The 22808-nt window shown below is 41.0% G+C and overlaps 4 protein-coding genes across 6 annotated transcripts; 2 read left to right on the top strand and 2 right to left on the bottom strand.

Moving 5' to 3' along the window:
* Window positions 1–291: 291 nt before the first annotated feature.
* On the bottom strand, window positions 292–6805 carry slc24a1 (solute carrier family 24 member 1). Its single transcript, XM_029842357.1, has 9 exons — window positions 5593–6805; window positions 5052–5111; window positions 4757–4865; window positions 1704–1784; window positions 1439–1521; window positions 1117–1341; window positions 923–1012; window positions 644–810; window positions 292–541 (listed from the first exon to the last, which is right to left on the bottom strand). Exons 1-9 carry the CDS (start codon window positions 6589–6591, stop codon window positions 292–294), a joined length of 2064 nt encoding a protein of 687 aa, XP_029698217.1. The 5' UTR covers window positions 6592–6805.
* A 2510-nt stretch (window positions 6806–9315) lies between these two features.
* On the top strand, window positions 9316–13450 carry ints14 (integrator complex subunit 14). 2 transcript variants are annotated; one of them, XM_011607400.2, is made up of 13 exons: window positions 9316–9542; window positions 10097–10226; window positions 10329–10615; window positions 10679–10786; window positions 10870–11025; window positions 11250–11368; window positions 11462–11604; window positions 11693–11785; window positions 12108–12252; window positions 12361–12494; window positions 12724–12842; window positions 12966–13031; window positions 13109–13450. In XM_011607400.2, exons 3-13 carry the CDS (start codon window positions 10394–10396, stop codon window positions 13340–13342), a joined length of 1539 nt encoding a protein of 512 aa, XP_011605702.1. In that variant the 5' UTR covers window positions 9316–9542; window positions 10097–10226; window positions 10329–10393; the 3' UTR covers window positions 13343–13450. The 2 variants fall into 2 exon arrangements, with proteins under 2 accessions (XP_011605702.1, XP_011605700.1); XM_011607398.2 differs by lacking the exon at window positions 10097–10226.
* hacd3 (3-hydroxyacyl-CoA dehydratase 3) lies at window positions 13440–16555 on the bottom strand. Of its 2 annotated transcripts, XM_003967572.3 has the most exons (11): window positions 16334–16555; window positions 16128–16170; window positions 15962–16035; window positions 15710–15874; window positions 15568–15613; window positions 15192–15302; window positions 14993–15120; window positions 14817–14929; window positions 14109–14215; window positions 13898–14029; window positions 13440–13822 (listed from the first exon to the last, which is right to left on the bottom strand). In XM_003967572.3, exons 1-11 carry the CDS (start codon window positions 16406–16408, stop codon window positions 13749–13751), a joined length of 1068 nt encoding a protein of 355 aa, XP_003967621.1. In that variant the 5' UTR covers window positions 16409–16555; the 3' UTR covers window positions 13440–13748. The 2 variants fall into 2 exon arrangements, with proteins under 2 accessions (XP_003967621.1, XP_029698226.1); XM_029842366.1 differs by lacking the exon at window positions 13898–14029 and having other exon boundaries at window positions 14084–14215.
* Window positions 16556–17017: 462 nt separating this feature from the next.
* ppcdc (phosphopantothenoylcysteine decarboxylase) lies at window positions 17018–20422 on the top strand. The gene is made up of 5 exons (XM_011607396.2): window positions 17018–17791; window positions 17980–18075; window positions 18351–18479; window positions 18567–18735; window positions 19836–20422. Exons 1-5 carry the CDS (start codon window positions 17648–17650, stop codon window positions 19907–19909), a joined length of 612 nt encoding a protein of 203 aa, XP_011605698.1. The 5' UTR covers window positions 17018–17647; the 3' UTR covers window positions 19910–20422.
* Window positions 20423–22808: the final 2386 nt, after the last annotated feature.

Genomic DNA, 22808 nt, shown 5'->3' with positions numbered 1-22808 from the left:
ACGTTACCAATATTTCTTTACCTACATATTTTACACTATAATAGCTCTTGAGCTTCTTGTTGCCTACTATCAAGGCCAAATAGACCCCCCCGCAAAAAAAAATGTTGCTGTAAACATGCTGCTGCTTACATTCCAGGTATTTGTTATGGGCAGCAATTTAGAGAGATTAAAGCAGCTTTCTGCACAGTTTCTACAAAAGAACCAGGCCAAGCACACATACTGTATGTACAGGTTAAATGTTCCAATCCTGGAGATGAGTGAAGAGGTTGCCTGCAGCAGGGAGCGGGTTGTTCAGATGGAAACGGGACAGATAATAATGCGATCTTCCAGCATCACGCTGAGAACCAGGAAAATGAAGTAAAGCAGGAACATGGTGGAACCCAGAGCCTTATTCATCTTCCAGTTACAGGATGCGATAGAAATGATGACAAAGAGAAGCATGATAAAGAGCAGCACGATTGCGCAGAAGAGCCCATTGCTGCTGACGGCGACCGGGGCCAGGCCGTGGATGGCCGAGTACATCAGCCACGGGATGGGAAGCCTTTTAAAACAACATGATAGAGTGAAAGGGAGAGGGACAAAGACCTCCCTCAGCTGAGTGGCATCTAAATATGGTTCTATTATATGGACTATTGCAGCTCACCCCATGGTGATGTCAAAGATGTTACTGCCCACGGAGCTGGACACAGCCATGTCCCCCATGCCCTTACGAGCCACAATCACACTGGTAATGAGGTCGGGGATGGATGTTCCGGCAGCCAAAATAGTCAGGCCCATGATTTCCTCCGAGATGCCGATGGTCTCACCCACCTACAGAATGTTTCAGCATGGAGGAAACTTTCAGTTTACGGCTCCTTATATTTAATCTTCTTAACACACGTGATGTAGAATACAGGTGGGGGTGCATGCTAGAATAGCTGACCTGATGCGCCCACCACACCATAAGGTAAGAGAAGACAGCGATCCACAGAATGGAGCCCAGGAAGGTGACCGCAAAGAATTTTCTGGATTTCTGTTGGATTAATTTTATTTAATTACATTGTATTTATATGGCACTAATAATAATAACTCCTTTTTTTCAAGGCACTTCACAAAACCCTGTGGGTGTGTCTTTACCTCGTTGCGGACATCTGGAATTGTGAACCAAAGGGGAAAGATGATGGGCAGCAGGAAGAGGTAGGTGGCTTGTTTGCGTGGCGTGTCGGGCCATTCTAAGGACAGGGGCTCGTCCTCTTTCTCCTCGTCCTCCTCGTCATCTTCGCTGCTGTCATCACTGTCATCTTCATCGTCACTATCGGAGTCTTCTGAGCCTTCTGATTCTTCCTCTCCAGGCGCGTCCTCCTGCAGCATCACAGGGGCGAGAGATGGTTGAAGTGGCTTTCAGCTACATGCGTCAGTATCAAAAGGTCAACTTCTGGGTTTTCTAATGGCTGATTACCTTCTTTTCCTCTAGCTGCTCCTTTTTCTGGGTTTCTGCTGTGGCCTCTGGCTCTTTATTTTGCTCATTTTTGTTCCTGGCATCTGGGAAAATGAGTCACAAAAATAATGCCTTAAAATGAAATGAGCTATCTAAAGGAACCACAATTTCATTATGGTGGTCTGTTTTAGGGACGGATGCAATGAGCGTTCTGCTGAGCCTCATGTAACGTATGAGGTCATCCTTGCAGTGTACACATTTGTACGCTGCATCCCCTGCATGTTACCTTCATGTTTGTCTTGAGTTTTGCCTTCCGCTGTCCGTTTGGCCACATTGTTCAAACACTCAGCCTTATCCTTAAATTTCCCTACAAGCCATAAAAAGCAAAAAGGAGACACCGGCACTCTGAATAGGTTGATACATAAATGCACAAAATACTGATACGATAACATCATAAGCAATACTCTCTTGACTTTTACTGCAGCAGATAGTAAAGTGATGAAAGGCATGCCCTACTGACAAGTATTATATATTTATTATTACTTATTGTTCTTTTTTTATCCTTGCATTCCTGAATGTCTTTTCCTCAGTGTGTTCTTGCTGCTGTTGCGCTGTAAATTTCCCCATTGTGAGACAAATAAAGGAAGTCTGAATCTGAATCTTAATCTGAGGGGATTATGCAGATGTGTGAAGCACAAGACAATATGACAATATAATATGTAGCATCAGATATATTTAGAATGTTGATATAGTGTATTTCACCACCACAATTGTGCTGGGAAGTAAATGAGGACAGTCAGCTAACCATAAGAGATTCTTAATGAGGATGCATAATGATACAAAAACCTTGCAGAAGTGTTATTTATTCTCATACTTTTTTAGATGTATTTTAAGGCCTTGTGTTTCTATAGGTTTATATTTATTTTTGTCCAATTTTAGAGCCACCTGCGTCAATATAGACTGAAATAAGTATGTACTGTATCTGCATCAACATTTGCACTCACATAAAACGTTTGTACTCATGAAGCCTGGATGTAATGAGCCCTATAGATTTAGAAACATTTAGAGGTGCTAGATTTTAGGATTTGAGCTCTGACTGCAAAAAGTTCCAAGTAGTTGGAGCAGAAAATATAAAAGCTTTCTTCCTCCTTTCTGTTCTGAGCTCATGAACAGATAACAGAGACTATTATTCAAGACTATATTCAAGATTAAGGGAATTATAACTACACTGGAATCATCCCAAGAATAGCCTTATAAATCAAGATATACCACTGGGCGAGCTGCCACACATATAAAGATGGCCAGTTTACTTTAGCATATAAAACACAGTGATGAGATAGAGCTCCACGGTTTGTGTTAAACCTCAGAGCATCATGGAGGCATTGAGCAGTCAACCATATATAACACATCGCCATGATCAATAATCGAAAAAAGTTTGACCCCTACATAAAATCCAAGAAAAGGCTTCAGCTTCTTTGCAGTGTAGTCATCGATTAAGAGCCCCAGATATTTCAAAGTAGATAGAGGTTCAGTTTTTTGACCATCTACTAGAACAGGACTAGGACAGACTGATTTGACCTTGCTGATTTTGAGTGAGTGAAAAAACAAAATTTTGTGTTGTCATTATTTAGAGCAAAAATACATCCTTCAGATGGGCAAACGCTCCTGTGGGTGTGGGTGCAGAGCCATATAGGACTGTGTTGTCAGCATAAAAAGGGAAGCCTGTACATGGAATATTCACTCCAATATTGTTTATAGACAAGGTAAATGACAAAAGGCCTAGCCCTGAAAATTGCGGTACCCCTTCTGGACAAACCGAACCTCAGAAGAAACAGACTGTTCTATCTAAGATAGTTTGCAAACCATCCAACTGCATTTACAAAAGATCCAAGTGCTGTTAAGACATTCAGTCAAAATATCATGGTCCACGGTATCAAAGGCCTTAGAATACTTTATAAAAATACTATAAAAAGACAAAGACAGTAGTGTTTGTTATCTAACACTTGTGTTATTTAAAACCTTCAAGGCTTTATTGGGACCTTAGCCATAACACACTTGTACACAAAATAGGCCTATAATTGATTAAAAGATAGTTGGATCTCCTTTTACGATGGTGATAAAATGCATAGGGGGAATTACAGTGGTCAACAAACTAAGATTAAAATTGTAACACAGTGGAACAGCTATGATTTCAGATGCAGGTTTCAAAATGAGATCTAAATTATCTGCTCCTGGTGGTTTTTAGGATCAAGGTCTTGAAGACGTGAAGAAGTGACCTTTACTGTGGCAAGGTAGACTTTTCACAAGGCGAGGGCTGTTTAGAGGGGGTTTTGAACATCAAAGAAGGCAACCCCATCCCAGTATAAATGATGATCATGCAAGAAATCCACGCTTCTCAACAAAACATGGCTTTCTTTTAGAAAGCCTTGCATCCCTCACAACCGCTATCACACAGTGATCACTCACATCATTTGGAGAGGGTCCAGATGTACCGGTAGTATATTTAGAAGGCATGTTGGTCAGTGAGAGTAGCTTTTTGGAAATATGTGGAGGTTGGGTCTAATAGAGGAATTAATTAATTAATTGTGTGCTATTAAGAGAATCACATTCTTTTTTCGGATTGTTGGACACAGTTTAACTCTGCTAGCAAAAGTAGTTAATTGTATTTCAGCTGTAATTAAAACTTCACAAGGGAGGCATTACATTTTCTGGAGCAGATAGTTGTCTATAACGTCCAGCCAACATATTACGATGATTCTTCGATAACTCTGATTCAAGAGGAAGTAACTCAAGCTCTTTAGATGTCTCATCATGTAGGACCACCACCCAGCTGGTCCACATTAAGAAATGAAGCATAATACAATGATAAGTGACTTGACTTCGTTGGAGGCTTAGGTTGGATTGATGTCCAGATGATTACATCACAGCAGGATGGAGCAGGCTTTAGGAAGCCCCAGGCCCCAGAGCAGTATATGACAAACATCTGTATGCTGCTGTAATTAAGGACCAATGTCAAGCCCCGCCACTGCCACTCCAGACAGAAAGCCAGCCACACCACACAATTCCAAGACGCTCAGAACAGGCCATAGCCAGCAAACCAGGAGCAGGTCAGAGCACACAAGGCAGAACAGCCTTCCAAAGCAGACAAAACATGTACATGAGCATTTCCCAGATCAGATAAAGGCCTAAGGTGAAAAGGTTCAAAAATACAAAAATACACTAAAACAGACAAACAACTAACACAGGTCACAGACATGCTGCCATCTTGGTGGAGGAAGGGCTTCGTGCTGTCTAAGTCACTACTCACCAGTAAGGCAAGTGTGGTGATGCTCTACTCACCATCTCCCAGAGGGTCTAATGTGTGGATCATCAGTTGAAAGATGGTGTTTCTCATGGTGCTGTTGTGTAAAGAAGCTGAACTTCCCCCTCGCTTAAGGGCCGGTTTCAACTGGGCAAAGAGATGGCTGAAATTATGATGGCTCTTAAATTGCAATCCAAAATTAATTTGTAATTTAACCCTCATTACACCCTTGTTTATACATGGGTGCTCTGCAAAGAGACGGAATTTCTGTGATAAGGTTGTTGTGAGTGTGTGTTTAGTTTCCAGCTGATTGGCTGATTTTTGGATCTATACCTTTAACAGAAGCTTGTCTACTTGAGCAGGAGGTCTGTTGTCTTCACGGTCCCCAGTCTCCTGTGAGCAGTAAAGTTTATTCAGTGATAATCCTTCATTGGTGGTGGGCTTATTCAGTCTTTGAGGTCCTATACAGTTTGAGCTCCTATAATTTTCAGGTATCTCTGTGGAGGATTACTTTGGGGCTGCTGATCAGCTTTGGTTTGCCTGTATTAATATCATGTCCCTGCTTTGAAAGGTTGCAGATGCCATTTGAGGAATGAATGTGACAACTGGTTCCAGTGTTAAATGACTGCCTTTGATTATCAAAAAATACATTCATTTTATATGATCACATCATGTAAGAGCAGTATATCAAAATGCAGTTGCAACATAGCAACAAATAAATGTAAAACATCTTTACATTTGTCATTAAGGGTTCTTTGTTCCAAACTAGATACCAATGTGCAAACAAATATAGCAAAGTATATTTTACAAATATTTCAAAAGAGATCATGCCGTCAGACTCTTTTATTCTGATTTAAGAAATTTGGATTCCTACCTTTTCAGATTCCTCCACTGCAATAACATTGATGATATTCCTGTGCTTGTGGAGCTGGGTCTTAAAAGCGTGCTCAATTTGCACGTTGAACTTCATGAAAATCACGTAGAGAGTGTAGCCGCCCACCAGCATCATGCTCTCCCACCACATGATGACATTATCCAGGAAGAAGATGATGAGCATTATGAGGTCGAGTATGTAGAAGGACACGTCTCTGAAAAGTGGCCACCAGGTTAGATGAAGTACCTCCCGTGAAAACAAAGCACACATTCCGATCACAAACAAAATGTTGAAAACAGCCGAGCCGACAATTGTTCCGATGCCCACATTGCTGTGGGCGATGAAGACTCCTATCAAAGATGTAAAGAGTTCAGGAGCAGAACCTCCAGCAGCCATGAAGGTTGCTCCTGCCACATCATCAGAGATGGCCAGTTTGTCTGTGATCACCCCCAGTGCGGGAACAAAGAACTCATCACACACAATAGCCAGGGCGATGAACATGTACATCATCCCAATAATGTGAAGGATGACCCAGCCTTGCCTTCTGTCTCTAATGGAGAACAAATCTTCAGGGTATTCACCCTTAATGTGTGGGGGTTCTCCGGGAGAAGCTGGGGTGATGGTGGTTAGAGGAGGAGCTGGCACTGGTGTGGGGGACATGTGCGGAGTTTCGGGAGCCACGTAGATGCAGTGCACCACTGTTCTTTTGGTAGCTGGCACTGACTCCGTGGAGGAAAGAGTTGTGAAATCAGTTGTCTGATTTGTGGGCTCCACTTCAGGTGTTGCAGTGAACGTTTCCTCCAGTTGCGAAGATGCGACCGTCGTTTCATCACTTCCTTCTGTTGATCCTTCTCCAAAATCACCTCCGAGCTGAGGCATTGACAAAGGCTCGTACTGTCTGGCACTGATAGTCAGCTGGTAAAGGGTACACAAAAAGACCCCAGAGAGGAGAAATAGGACCCTGCTCAGCTGCAGTCGCTTCCTTTTCATACAATACATTATTTTCAGTACAACTGTGATACTACTAGCAATGATATGTTAGACTGCATAGGACTTGGTTAAGGACAGGTCTGGCTTCCTCCCCACTGTGGGGTGACATAATCCAAACCTTCATGTCATATCTTCACTCGCTTGGAAAGCCTATGGTTCTGTAAAAGACAAATAGATAAAGACGACAACTCAAAATCTACTTACATTTTATAGCATTTGGACAATAGAAAGAATCCACCTGTATTTGTCATGACATTACTGTTAACACAATAAGAAACTCATATGAGTATTATCGCATGACGTTGGCTGTCCTGAGACAAGCATCAGTACAGACAGAGACAAAACTTACCACAAAGTCTGCCAAGTCGAGAGGTACACAAATCGATTAAAGTCAGTTTCCACAGCTGGTGCAGTGGAAATAGCTGAGGTCCAAACTGTGACCAAGGGTTATGTAGGACAAAGGACAAGTCTTCATGATGGATCAGCATTATACCTAATACCTGAAGTCTTCTAAGAGGATTATGCGCATTGTCTCACTCTCACTTTGTCAGGAAGGTGTGCAGTAATATTTCATTCAGTGTAAAATAGAGTTGGGCCTATTTATTTATTTCAATTTACAGAGCTATCATAAACTTAAAAAAACAACAACAACAGAAAGTGTTTCTTTGCGGACAATGCACTCGACATTTTTACTAACTCCAACTCCAAGTATAGAAACATTCCTTGTATTGTTTTAAGTTATATGAGATAATGTTCAGTGTATTTACATTTATTGTGATTTGTAGTTCAACTACAGATGTGTTAGTCAAAATAGCATTGGTGGAGTTATGGAGAATGTGAAAATCATATTTAATTACTTTAATATTTAAACCTGCGTCTATTTCAAGGATAACTTGACAACTGACAAATGTTGGATGTCAAAATATTGACAAGGCAATGGTTTAATGCGTGTTTCACTCACAGAACTACCGTACAAATATGAGACATGACATAAACAACAATGCTTCTGATTGGCTGGATTTTCCCACCGGACAAAGTCTTTCAGTACAGCGTCCAACAGATTTACCCAATTAAATGTATTTTCCCTGAGAAGGATTGGTTTATTGTACCCTTGGGTTGATTGTTCACCCTGACCTCTGCTGTCCTGAATGTTCCGTCCATACTGTAGTGATTATGGTACTGGTGCTGATGGACTACAGTGTCCTTAAGAGCCGTGGCTTCATAACTATAATTACAGCATATGTTTGGGGTGCTGCAACATCTTTTTGACCTAACGCTAGATGAATCTGTTCTACAATTGGTCAGCTGAGATTTGCGAGTGCCTCCAGCAATGCAGAACAGTAGCTTTGATTCTGGAGAAACTGCTTGAGGCCACGGCCTGGCCACTCCATCAGCAGAGGGGTGGATGTTACTGGGTCTGGCTCTGCAACACCACATCTCAAGGGGCTTTGAATTGAGTCAACCCTCTACTTCAAAAAGCACGGATTGTGCTTTGTAACAGTCTGCATTTATAATGTGGCATCAAGTTGAATGTGAACTGGAGCCCCTGCTGTTTGAAGGCAGAGCAGCACGCAGAACTTGGATTCCTTCAGGGAGCTCTTAGTCCACTTCTTTTAAACATATACCATGATCACAACTAAACTCAGCTGGTTTTCAAAAATGGTCAAATAATAGTAAAAAGATTATTGATTAAGATTGCTTAAGACAACAATGCAGACATACAGCACAGGTGGTGGGGGACAGCCCACAACTATTTAGAAACTAGGTATCTTCTACCTGTGACAACCTGGCAGGAGCCTTTTGGTTGCTGAGGACTTAATATTGAGGATTTAATGTTTACAGCAGATATCTGCAATGATCTGTAAGATTTACAGCGGATGTCTGAATAGAGCCATTCAGAACCAGGGTGATATAATTTGCAGCAATTAAATTCTCAGTTGCTGGATGAAGTCTGCCTGATTTAACAAAACTGTGTACAGTGATCCCTCGCTATATCGCGGTTCATCTTTCGCGGCTTCGCTGCTTCGCGGATTTTTTTTGCGAGTCGTTCATTGCAGTTCTCAAATATAATCGAAGGTGGCATATCCGTTTATAAAAATCTTCAGCTGGGACTGGGAAATACAGTGTACACGAGTGACAATGTTTCCAACCTTGTATTACTAGATTAAAATTATTGTTTTAAACAAAGTTTGGTCTTTAAAACAGGTTTTGATGTTTGGTTTCATTCTACTGTTCAGTATTGCATTGTAAAATAATTAAAAAAAATAAAGTTGCTACTTCGCGGATTTCACTTTTCGCGTGTTTCGCGTAACTCCCGCGATAAACGAGGGATCACTGTATATAAAAGAAGTAAATCAGTCCAACGTCAAATTAAAACATAACCTACGTACCCCCCACAAAAACCCTTTCTTAGTAGCTACACGGGGCTGATACCCCAGAACGACTTGCAAATAACTGCACAGAAGGTTGTCCCTGTCGTTCCTGCAGGTAAACGCACTGGTGTCGTGCAATATGGTGCAATACCGCCACCATCTGTCAAGACGTGTCGAGATTTTGATGTTTGATTTGGCGTTGTTTGTTATTTCATCGGTCGAATAAACCGTAGACAAATTAATATTCGATTAGGTTATAGTGGTTTATTAATTAAAGCATATCCTGCTCACTTCGCATTACCCCTTTTACCCCATTCTAAAGATATAGACAGGAACTACTTATTGTAAAGTGTAATGTTGCCACCCGGACAAGCTAGGGATGATACACATTAATTACGCACAATAGCAAAAGAAGCGTTGGATGGCATGTATCGTATTCTATTTTCCTGCTATTAATCGTATGATATCGTTTTTGCCTTTGATGAATACTGATCATAAAGATTCTTTTGATTGGTATCTATCTACAGCGTTAGCCAATGCCGCCGTTCATTAGACACCTGGCCAGCATTAGCTAACTGTCTGCCAGTGGTGAGTTCTTTACTCTTATTTTCGGTCACTGCTTGTTATTTCCTGTATACTAATCTCACCAATTTGAAAAGTTAACCTTTCAACGGCATCGACACTTGCAGTGTAATAAATTGATAGAGTGACTCGCTCAAAAGATTTTGAAAACGTCGAAAAACAGTGGAGAGCGTTTTACAAAAACGTTTCAGTGGTCCATTTGGTTCTTTTTAAACATAATTCTCAGAGTACTTGTGTGCCACTTGCAGTTTCTGTAGGCTCTTTTTTTAAGTGTACAGTGCTGTGCAATAAGCTTTAAACGGAGTCAGTTTCACTTTATCGGGGCAGCACCCAGATGCATGCAATTTATACATTTATAATACATTTGCTTGTACATATACGACAGTGACGATTAGTGTCTGACTCCACTGCTGACAAGGAAAGGAGTAGCTAATTATCTATCATCTGTCATTCCACCTGCATTATTTGGTGTGCTCACTTTGCATGGTTCACATGATCAAATGCCTTTAAAGCAACACATAAAAATTGATTGTTTTTTTTCTTTTCCGTGATGATGGCAGTGAAGCATAGGGCTTGGAGTGGAGCTAACTATGAACTAGCAAATTTGAGATGTTCATCCATAGCTGTTGACACATTTTGATAACTTGATACACCTCATGGGACTGGATTGTCCTCAGACCTTCAACGCAGGTACTTGAACGTAGGACAGTTGGGACAAAGTTAAATAGGTGTTTTACAGTTAAAAAAACCCCATCTCTGTTGTTATTACAGTGCTTCTTTCTTCTTATTTAGGGGCTGCACATTGGAGATAACTTGGACCCATTCTATCTTTGAGGGGTTTATAAAAGCAAGGAGCCATGCCTACTGTAGTCTTAATGGACGTGTCTCTGTCCATGACACGACCAGTGTCTCTGGAGGGAAACGAAGACTTTCAGAGAAAGAACCTGGCGGTACACGGACTAAATATGTTGTTTGAACACATGGCTTCAAACTATCGCTTGGAGTTCACGGCACTGATGGCATTTTCCTCCCTTTGGGAACTCTTGGTCCCCTTTACCAGAGACTACAATGCACTACAGGTGAGCCCTGCCTCATATTAAATCACCTAGTCAAGTGTTTACTAGTGACTCTTTCATCTCCAGGAAGCTTTGAGCAATCTCGATGATTATGACAAGACCTGTGTCGAATCAGCTCTTCAAGGAGTTAACAGTGTTGTACAGCAAGAGTGGGGGAACGCTTGTCCCTGTCAGGTATTGGAGAGCTAGTGTCACGCGTGCAAACATCTGATTTTAACTTAGTTTCGCGTTCACATACTTCTTACTTTATCCTACAGGTGGTGCTAGTTACTGATGGATCTCTTGGCATTGGAAAGGGTTCTCTCCGCCACTCGCTTCAAACACTGAACCATCGCGGGGATGCCAAAAAGTTTCCGCTCCCTTTCCCATTCCCAACCAAACTTTACATCATGTGCGTTGCTAATGCAGAGGAGGTAATGCTGTTTTTATTAAAAGATTTAATATCAAGTGATAACTTGAAAATGTAAACTGTCATTGGTCACAATATCAGTGACAATCTTTTTGTTTGTCACTTATATTACTTCATGCGTTTACTTACGCGTCACATGGCAAAATTCTATTGTGCACGATAAGGTTCTTAAACATCCCTGGAAATTCTGCAAGTGTGACTCACACTCCTGTTGCTGTGTTGTTGCAGTTACAGATGAGTGATACCATGAACAACTTGGAGGAGCTCCTCCATCTCAGCGGAGGTGATGGACAGATATTCACTGTAGACGGGGCACTTTGCATGAAGAGTGTACAGGCAATGTTTGGGTACGACTGAGGGGGAAAGAAGAAGCACAACCTTGTTTTCCTGATATTTCTATTTTCTATAAACCTTTAATGAGTATTGTTGACCGTCTTTAGGAGGCTGATTGATCACGCATACTCACCCTTCCATGCTGTCCTTCATTGTGGGAACTTGTCGTCAGATGTTCAGGTGTTCCCTCGACCTGAGCCTGTGATAATTGATGAAGAGGTGGAGCCCATTCCTCAGTCAGTTAATGCAGGTATCCACCGAGATGTGCTTTAAACCTTGTGGTGTCATTTAGTGTAGTTTATTTTTTAATTAAATGTCTTATTGCTGTTTAATTTCAGATTTGAAGATTGTGGGCTTTATTGAAATCACAGACATCTGCAGTCCTCCTGTTATATCCAGACACTTGGTACTGCCGATTGCTGTAAACAAAGGTTAGCGTTGAATATTCTATCATGCATTATGACTGTGACTCTTTGACATTATGATAGCAGAGCCTGTGTTTTACAAAAAGACAATGAAACAAACCATACAGTCACACAGGTACAAACTACAGGAATTATATGTTTAAAACTATATATTTGTCCTGTATAAAGGCCAGTCAGTACAAGCTGACCCAGTAAATGACAGTGAGGAGACTGACATAATAATCTGATATGAATACTGTCACCTTTTTTGTGGAAAGTCTTTCATGAAGCAGTTCTTGGTTACTAATGTGACCTGAGAGGTTTGTATATTAACTTTGCTTCATGTCAGAGATGGATGACGTTGGTGCTGGAACCACAGAAGAACTTGAGGAAGAACCGTCAGCCAGTCAAATGGCAGGCAAAAGTCCCAACTTCTGTGTACTTCTGCATGGCAGCCTGAAAGTTGAGGGCATGGTGGCCCTGGTGCAGCTGGGGTAAGACGTAGCACAGCTGTTTACACAATGTGAATTCCATGATCATGGCTTTGTACTGTAAGAACATTACACAGCAACAGCCTGAGCCAAGCTTGCTTTTTTCCTCAGGGCCGAGTGGTACGGTATGTTATACTCCCAGGCAGACAGCAAGAAGAAATCGAACCTGATGATGTCAATCTTTGAGCCTGGTTCAGAGCCTCTCCCTTGGTTGGGCAAGATCTCCCATTTGGGACCAATATCAGGTAATCTTTTAGTCCCTGCATGTGTCTCAATGCATGCAAGTGTAATTTTTCTGTATAAACAGTGGAACCTTTTGTCTATTCAACATTATTTTAATCATTTTTTTGTTGAATCTAATATTTAAAAGGACACTCTGATGTAAACTGTTATATTTACTTCTGTCTTTAACACAAGAGACTGACAATTCACACAGTTTGGCTGCTTTGATTGAGATCTAACTGCAATTTTCAGAGGCTACTGAAAATCCCTATGGAGAGGACGACAATAAAAGCCCGTTTCCTCTGCAGCCCCAAGTCAAACGAAGCTACGCCCAGACTGTCACAGTGTGGATTAAGGCTAGTGGACTACAGGTATTATAAGGTTCTTTATTAAAGGAATGAAGAAATTAAGTCACATTTGAAGAAAAGGAGGACGATGACGTCTTTGACCTCTAGTAAAAACATGGGTCAGTTGTTTGAACTCTTATTATGCAGACTGATGTACAGAAGATCTTGAGGAATGCAAGGAAACTTCCAGAAAAAACTCAAACATTTTATAAGGTAATGTCAAAAAATGCTAAATTCTAATGGTTGGGCTATTTGGTTTAAGCTTATTTTGTATTCAAACCTGTTGCTAGGAGCTAAATCGTCTAAGGAAGGCTGCATTGGCGTTTGGATTCTGGGAGCTCCTGAAGGGAGTAGCTGACCTGCTGGAGCGTGAGTGCACGTTGCTGCCGGACTCGGCCCACCCAGATGCTGCGTTCCAGCTCTCTCATGCTGCACAACAACTCAAACTGGCCAGCACCGGTGACTCCCAGTATGCAGCTTTTGATCACAATATTGTTCCCATGCACACCGACTTCTCCAGCTGAGCCAAAACGCTTTTTTTTAATGGACTGTTTATTTGAGCCTGTGTGGACTCATGATTTCTGCATTATTTACCTACTTGAAGATCAGCCACAGGTTTGCTTGCTGGTTCAGGACTCGCATTTTGTCTCTTTTTTTTTTTTTTTTTTACACGTTCTTAATTATTCATAACAAAAAAGGTCAAATATTTGATAAAACAAAATCACGAATATCACTTTGGGACTTCAAAATGTTTATCCACAAACTCTAAGATCAAACCAAATAGTCAATAAAGCAGTCAAATTAGAACTGCCAATGCAATTACAGTATACGACATTCATGAGATCAGAGATGGTGTTTAGGTTATAGAAACAGACCTGATCTGACTTTTGAAGCTGGTGAGTATCAAAGTATCACAGACAATGCTGATCTTTAATTTTCTTTCCTCTTCTTTGAGAAATGTTTTTTCCTCTGCTTGTAAAGATGGCGGAAGTTGAAAAACAGACCTGGAGGGGTGCAAGAAGCAAAAATGAGCCCAGTAGGATGGCATTGTTAATTTTAGAGTTCTTTAGAGTGCTCACCCAGAAACATAAGGACTAAATAGAGGTGCAGGAGGTAAGAGAAGCTGACAGAGGTACCAACGGCTTTTGGAAGAGGAATGCTGAAAAGTTTAGTTTCATCGAAGATGGGAATGGACTGAATCACAGCAACAGCTAGATGGAAGATTTGGAGGTTACGTTAGTGCTGTAACATTGGGAATATCTTACTTCCAAGCGTTGGTAAGGAGCTCACCTTCGGCTAAGACCCCCAGTGGATAAAGTGGAATCCAGACTGTGTAACGCAGCCATGTAAGGATTCTCCACTCTGCATCCACGCAGTTCATCATGTAAAATGGATACCTGAAATATGATCATCATTCTAGGTTTATACAAGTTTTGGTTGTTGTCTTTATTGCTTTTAAAGGTAACGCCTGACTATTCAGTCAACCTCAAACTGCTCCAGATGTCAGACATTGGATCATTTGTTTTAGTCACTACCAAGGGCTTTAATCAGAATTTCTTAATTTGTAATTATTGTCTATTTACTATGATTTGGCAGAAGACATTTTATTCATCTTAACTGCTTCATCCATTTTGGGGTCATGGGGAGGATGCAAAGGCAGGTTCCACCCCTGGATGATTGGCCAGTTCATCACCTGGCTTTATGTGAGCATTTGGGGGTTCGGTACCTTGCTTTGAAGGTGTTCTGGCCCCTTCCCCTGCTACCGGGACACCTTTCATGTTTTGTCTGCACTGGGGCTCAAACCAAGAACCCTCTGCTTCTCAGCCCAGTCCCCAACAGACTGAGCTACTACCGCCCAATTTTATGTTTTCTAAAAATGGTTTTGGACAAGATTTTCTTTCTTTAAATAGGGCTAAAAGGACCCAGTTAGTTATGATTCCACCATTCAGAGAGGCTCTTTTCTACTTTTACTGTGATCATGAATAAATGCATACCCACCGGACAACCTCAATGGCACTCCACAGATAGAAAACAAAGAACACCACTGGTTTGCTGTGCATTTCCTCCAGACTACCAAAAATAATGAAGAGGATAAAATTCCTTCCAACCACCTGAAAGAACATTGGTGTTTAAGCAATTTCAATCACATTTAAAACTTAAACTTCACACCATACCTGTATAAGAGTGGGGACAACACTTGTCCGGACTATACCAAAGGCAGCATTGAGGACCTCAACTGATGCCAGGATCTGGCAGAAGAACATCACATCTGATGTGGTGTGAAATGTGTCATACAGCGAATCTGAAACAGGTCACAAGTCTTGTAGGGCTTTTATGGGTGGGGGAATGGTGAGTCAGGGGAAATGTCCTTACCTTCTCCGAATCTAATGAGCCGCACAGACATGTTGACAAAAATCCATGAAAAACCAACAAACTGCAGCAGGTTGTAAACAAATAGAAACACTGTTTTCTGGGTGATAAAGCCTGAAATAAAAAACATGGTAGCTGATACAAACTGGGACTGTTAACACTGCATGTGAGTCTGCATAAAAGGCCAAAGTTTGGCTTGCACAGAGCGCCGGCATTTTTAAAGACAAACCTGTAATTACACTAACTAACCACCAGGACTGTACTCAAAGTATTTAATTAGGCCATGCATACATTTGAACACAGCTAATGCACCTTCACCAGTTGTGCATGTTTAAATAAAGTGTAAACACAGATAAAAGAAGAATGCATTTGCACTCACCTTCATTCTTATGTCTTGAAGCTCTCATCCTTTTCTTTTTCTCCTCCTTGTTTACGTCATAAAACATGCAATGATAACCATGTTAAAACGAATACACCTTGGAGTCAGTTTTTCAGGTTGCCAAAGGAAAGATAAATCTGACCTTTTCCTTGATTTCCTGCTCAGCATCAGACTCATCTAACCAGCGGTCAAAGTCTGGGGTCAGGAACACTGGCTTCCGCTCCTGTACACAAAGTCTATCCCACCAACCCCTCTGCTCTTTCTGGACAGTGATATTTACCTGCCGTTGGGTGGATCTGAACCTTACCTGGACACATTTCCAAAACAGAAAGCAAACATATTCAAACATAAACTGCCCAGGGATTTCTTTTATTTTTACAACATGGACACATACCTCTGGCTTCACTGGTAAAAGCAACTCCAGGCTAAAATGGTATTCATGATGTCCTTTTGCACCATATCCCTGGGCTGCGCACACAAAGGAAAAGCCACGATCTTTGCTCTTATTATACTCTCTACTTATATTTCCTTACGTCAAATAATAACAGAATACAAGTTACCTCTAAACTGAAGCACTTTCTCATGCACACGAATGTCAATATTCTGCAAAAAAAAGTATATGAAGAGGTTTCAATAAATTAAACAGACCACGTAATTATTTATTTGCTTTAGTAATTCCGTTCCTTTTCATTTTTTTCTTGTCCAAAAGTATTTTCTGCAGACAGTGGCGGTTCCAGCCATGTTTCTGTCAAACTCGTTTGCTCACCTGTGCGTCTGTTAGCTCCACTCGCAGGTAAACTTCTTCATGGCGTTGAGCCCAATAAACGAGAGGTGTTAACATCGTTGTCAACAAATCTATATCGACCGAGAAAGGAAAACACGAAATTCTTCATAAATCAATGTCAGGGACTGCAATATGTTTCCTTCATGCTGGTAATGCGCTACAATGACCTAGCTCGAATAGTGTGCGGACGTGCGCGCTCACCAGCTGACTGCGTAAGAGCGTGCTCGTGCACAAGAGGACGGCGCTGTTTGCTGTGGCTCTTCTGATTGGCTGTCATTCATATTTACGGAAGATGCGAACTTAAAAAAAATAGTGTGTGTGTGCGTATGTGTGAGTGTGAGTGAGTAAACTTTAATAAACGTGTAATATATAAACGATAACGCCATATACTACTATACTATACTTTTATACTATCGCCTAGTATACTATGCTATACACTGTCTAAATGCTAGTTGCATTTTCAATTAGGAAATCAGGAAGAGTGTGGAGAGTGTGATTAGCCCAGCTTTATTTTAAATAAGGACTAATTACATTAATAAGTTATGGTCATCAGGTTGGGGATTCAGGTTCTTAGTGGAGAGAGAAGACAAAAAGTGTTTACGTATCACATACCATATGTAAATATTGGGATGTACTCCATTGTCGTTATTATCATAGACCACAGGGTGGCGGTGACGCACTATCATAGTCTGCTACCGTCGCATATACTCAGACGAAGAAGAAGAACGTAAACAGTGACAGTTCGAGTGTTCGGTGAAAGAATCGCTGATGGAAGCAGCAGATTATGGACTATCATTCCGATTGGAAAATCAAGGCTCTTGTACAAGATCTGAAGTTTCTTTCTTTAACAAAGGTTGCTGCTGGGCAGGGCTCTGAATGCTCAAAGCACCACGTGTTGGCCTGGATTCGCTTGATTAACAGGATTCGGGAGGGCGGAACACATTAACAAAGTCAAACCCAATACGTTTTTAAGGTTTATTCACAACTCTGAGACTGGACAGTGGTCTTACGGTGGATACCGACAGCACCGTATAGTGGCTAGAAACAGTAACACATGGTTACCTGGGATAGTAGGGTGCTAATTGACCCCAGGGTCACAGTGTCTCTCATACTTTGATCTTCATATTTGCTGTTTGATCCCATTTCCCGGCTTGTTAAGGCGCCTTTTAACTGTAGTTGTTTTCGCACCAGTAGGGTGTTGTTGGGCCTTAACCTGTAGGGCTTTCTCATATTAAAACACGTTTGGTGTTTTTGTTTGTTTGTATTTTATTCGTACGTATGTGAAACTGTCAAACTATGCAGACAGATAATGGTGTCGGTTGTCAAAAAACAGGGTTGTTGAAATCATGTGAAAGATTTAACATACTTGTTGGCGTGACGGGCAGTGTTGCAGCTTTAAAGCTTCCTCTTCTGGTGTCCCAACTTCTTCAACTTCCTGGAGTGAGTTTGTAAAGTATATTTCCATCATTTCATATCTATTTCTACACATTCTCACCAAAGCTGCAGGATGGCAATCTAGTCATGCACTACAGTATTTGGATGTTAATATTGAAAATGCCCCAGTTGAGTCATTGGTTTTATGAAGAATTTTCTCAATTTTTCAGCATTTTGTTGTTTGTTGCTTGTAGGTGGATGTAAAAGTGGTCACAACAGAACATGCCAAGCATTTCTATAACCCTGAAGAAGTATCGGTAAAGATCTACAGTGACAAAGATGAATGGGAGGTAGGTTATCTTATATTATACGATATCTTTTTGAATTTAATTTCTATCAAGAATGCATAATCAAGTTGAATGTATTTAAATGTGTTGTCATTTAACTTTCATGAAGTTAAATGACAGCTTCTGGTGTGTGAGGTCATCACGATTGGAGTCTAGGGACTTGAAGTCTGGTCACGTGAAAATGTAAAAATTTGTCTCAAAAAATCTTCCAAAAAGAGGGAAGGAAGTGAGTCTTTACTACCGGTAGTTGCACGGTTGACAGCAATTTTCTGTTCCAGCTGTGGACTCACAGGTCTGACCCTGTGTTGCACATTGAGCTGAGGCGTTGGGCAGACCTGCTACTGGTGGCGCCACTTGATGCCAACACTCTTGGAAAGATTGCCAGTGGCATTTGTGACAATCTGCTGGTGAGAGGAGGGGAGGTTTTTCCTCAAATTGATTACATTTTGTTGAGAAGAGTAGATTCTCTAAAAATGTCGTGCCTTTTTTGACAGACCTGCGTGGTGAGAGCGTGGGACAGCAGCCGCCCTCTCCTCTTCTGCCCAGCTATGAATACAGCTATGTGGCATCATCCCATAACTGCCCAGCAGATATCCACACTAACAGAGTTTGGATATGTTGAAATTCCTTGCATTTTTAAGAAGTTAGTGTGTGGGGATGAAGGTCAGTTCCATCACCAAACTGCACCTTATTTTTAATAGCTGCCATTTAGTCTGGAACAAATCCTACAACAAAACATTTTTGTTTGACTAAAACGGAACAAAATAGACAGCACAGTTGCCAGATAACAGGAATGTTTGCATAATGAAAACTAGGTCATTTCAGTTATTCTTCGCTGAAGAAGGTTATTGCAGGGAGGGTTGTTTTATTGTTTTTTTAAATCGCAGAACTACTCCACATTGAAATGTAATCATTTGAATTTTAAACTATCACAGTGATGGCTGCAGCAGGCAAGACAAGAACTGACAAATTAGGAGAGGAAAGGGGAATGAAAAAGTGAAGTGAAAACAGTGCAGGAAATATTGACATCAGTGCTCCAACTGTAGTGCATCTTAGGCATGTTGCTAAATGTTGTCTTAGACCTGGGTCCAACAATGATGTCAGTGAGCAAGGAAACACTGACACTTAAGATGATAATAACACACAGTGCAGGTTAATCTCGTCCGGACAGATTTGAATATGAGGGTGTTTCCTTAAATAGTTTCTAACTTCACAAAGGCAAAGCACAATACTTAGAAGTGTAATGTTCCGGATCTCCAGTGCAGTCAACATACTTTCACTTTTTCCCATGTTATTATGTTAGATGGTAGATTCACCAGATTGGACGTGATTTGGGGACATTCCAACTGCACTTTAAAGTCATTTTTGGGGTGGGGATTGCTAGTGTACGGCTAGTGCTCCTTACAAAGGTGGAACTGAACATGCTGCTGCTACACCTATAAACCCTTCAAGTATGTTGTCCGTGCAGATTCTGAACCACTACGCATCATCCCCTTTAACCTTATAACTCCTGCTATATTTGTTTCTGTATGGCAGCCCCTCCCCCTTCTGGCCCACACGAGTTAATAATTACCCTACTGCTTTCATGCATACACTGAAACCACAAACCTGCAATTAAACACAGCCTTGAAGGTCTTTATTTGCCTTCATAGGTTTGAGATGTCGCTCAAAACTTTTGACCTCATGTTCGAATAATTGTATTTGTGCATTTCTTTATCTATATGTGCTCTCAGTAATCCTGTAAATCTCTTCCTGTTTTGTAGGTAAAGGCGCCATGGCAGAAGTTTCAACTATTGTCAATGTTGTCAAAGAGTATGTGAAAAATCCTGATGAGTAATTTCAGAATCTGGGGGACACATCTAGTTCCAGAGAGAGAGTTTGTAGATTTAAATTTCCATCCCCTTTGGAGACAGGACCTTGAGCGCTAACTGTTGCTACTTGGTGCACCACTCATACACAGACATACAAGAGAAGGAATGCGTCGTTTCTGAATGTTTCTGTACCCTACGATGACCTGAATGGGACTTTTGAAGCCAGAGGCAATGTCTTTAACCCCCTTACCCTTACCCTTACATGACTGTTCTTTCAAGGTGCAGTATTTATTTTCCTAGCTGTCTACATGCTGTTTTTGTACAGCACAATCTCATTAAATTTGATTAAGATCTCTTTACCATCTTTTTGCCTGTTAATAATCCAATGACATGGTTATTTACTGAGTCTGTAATGAAAAAATGTAAGGTGTTGATATTCCCACCCAGGCATTGTGGGTATTTATGTCCCTCTTACACTTGTCTGATGGTATCAAAAGTTGCTGTTTGACATTAAAAAAAGATTTGGACTGAAGACAAAATGTTTTTTTTTCCTTCAGTTTTCCCATGAGGGTTTGTGGCTTATTGTAGTTTGACAAATATTTGCAAAGTCAACTTTTATTCTAATTTTAATGTTTTACTTCCTGGAGGGTTATTAGTGTTATTAAAAAACCAGAGGGCAAACTTAAGCACACTCACTTTACTGACAAGAAGCAGAGAACTGGGATTAAACACAGTTGTTTCTAATACCTCCAATTCTTCACTTTTGTCAAAATCAAACCTCACTCAAATTGTGCTTTCAGTCTTTGCGTTTAAAATTCTTTTTGACTGTGTGTTTTCAGGGATTCTTCCTCGTAATTGTGCCATGTCAAGTTATCTTCAGACTTTGATGTACATTTCCTGGTTGTTGTCATGAGGAAATGGGGATAATGGGTTATTTATTGAGGGAAAAGATAACTCAAGTGAAATAAAATAAATAAATAAAACCTGGCAGGAAAAACAACAAAAGCCTGACAAAAGAGGGGGGAAAATACTGCAAGATTGGATTCAAATGTCCAAATAATGTAACTTCTTTAATGAAGTTAATCAATAGAATGTTTCTCTGTTATAGGAACACCAGTCTATTTACAAAACCATTAAATGATCTATATTCATATTCCACATAATGTTTCACATCCATTCCTTCTCCATCCAGTTCAGTGGTGGGCATAGTCAATGTGGTGAGTGATCAACCAGGGGGAATAACTGAGGAAGTGCTGTTGAGGACATGACACATGGAATCACGTGAGTGGCTCCCAAATGCAACTCGGTCATAAACTTGTCCTGCTGCCATTGGCTGCCTCGTGATTCCCCTCATGATTCCAGAAGAGTTACATCAGCCAGAACAACAAGGGGATTGTCGCTGAGGCCTTGGCGGCATTGCAGAGGAGTGCACAGTGTGCAGGTGCACTCGATGTGAATAAACACCATGTGGATTTCTCAGACGCGCCGCAGCCGGAAGCACTGAAACAACCAACAGCCCCACTCTCAAGCTTCAACAGCGGCTTTCTTTCCAGTCAACCTATCTTTCTTGTTTCAAATACATGGATCTGACATAATGCCAGACTTTCAAGTTTGGAATTATCACTCCTGCTGACGTAGAGATTTCCTCTTCTTCGTGATCAGAAAAATCCAATAAGTCTAAATGAGCACATGAGCTTAGAAGAGTCAAGTTCAAAAAGTTTATTCTCAAAACAGAGATGGTACAACAGAGAAAAATGTGAGCGTTCCCGAGGGAGTTCCAAGGAAGAATTCAAAACCCAGTGTCTCGTGTCCATCTTTTATACCCTAAAATCCAGGCGTAGGGGACCACCCCTTACGCCTTATTTTGCCTACATAATTTTCCTTTCTTTTTTCTACTGGTGGATTTTTCTACTGATGTGGCTTCATTGTAAACCTATTCTACTGGGGTCTAAAATGGCGATGTCTTCCCCCTTTGCGCTTACTGTTTCCCATCATTCATTTTTATTGGTGTCAGGAATGCTTCTCTTTGGTTTTTTAAAAACAACAGGCGCAGACTTCGTTAGTGCTTCCATAACAGTCCCCCCGGCACTAATTGGTCAGCACCTGGCATTAATGACTTCGTACAGTGTTATTCATTGTTATCACATCTCATACATCATTGAGAGAGATGTGTTGTGGTAAATTTCTTCTGATGGTAGTCGAGAGGTGTTGATGAGGAAGGAATCTTCGTTCACACCGACTTGGTTATAAGAGATGTTTATTGGAGAGAACAGTCAGGCATCTATCGGACATTGCAGTTTGCCCAAGGGAGGTATTGAAGATCTCCAAAGTGCTTACCTCGATAACCCCTTCTTATACGGTCAAGTAAACACATCCTTCTCTGTTGACCTCATAACACAATATAGCAAACCAAATGGCATAGAGTCCAATTATTACCAAAAATGGAAGTAGGAGGAAGGCCTCATGGTACACATTCTCATTAGAAGAACAATCAGGAGCCTCTGGGCCCCAGCATCCCTGCTTAGCAGCTGCTCATACAGGAAAGAAACAAGACATCCATCACGAGCTAATGAAAAGACAAAAGTCGCAGGAAACATATTGAACATATGTGAGATGGAACCAGGACTGGCTGAAAAACAAGTTGAGGTCTTAAGGAGGTAAAGGCCTGCAAAGAATAGATACATAGGCTTCAGGTACTATAGTGTACAGATATTTCATCATCAATCACTCATTACGTATGACATTTGTCAGATCATCATTAGAGCAGAGACTCTCTTTATTCCATAGACTTCATGTCACAAGGTCTACTCGTAATATAACACATTACGGTACATTGTTCACATTCTTATAAGCTAATTTAAAAATAACATAACTTTTCTAAGCCAAGGAAAAATACATTACACTGCCTGCCCTGAACAGCACTGG

The sequence above is a fragment of the Takifugu rubripes genome, chromosome 9 (assembly GCF_901000725.2).
Source record: "Takifugu rubripes chromosome 9, fTakRub1.2, whole genome shotgun sequence".
NCBI lineage: Eukaryota > Metazoa > Chordata > Actinopteri > Tetraodontiformes > Tetraodontidae > Takifugu > Takifugu rubripes.
This window is presented reverse-complemented; position numbering and strand designations above follow the sequence as displayed.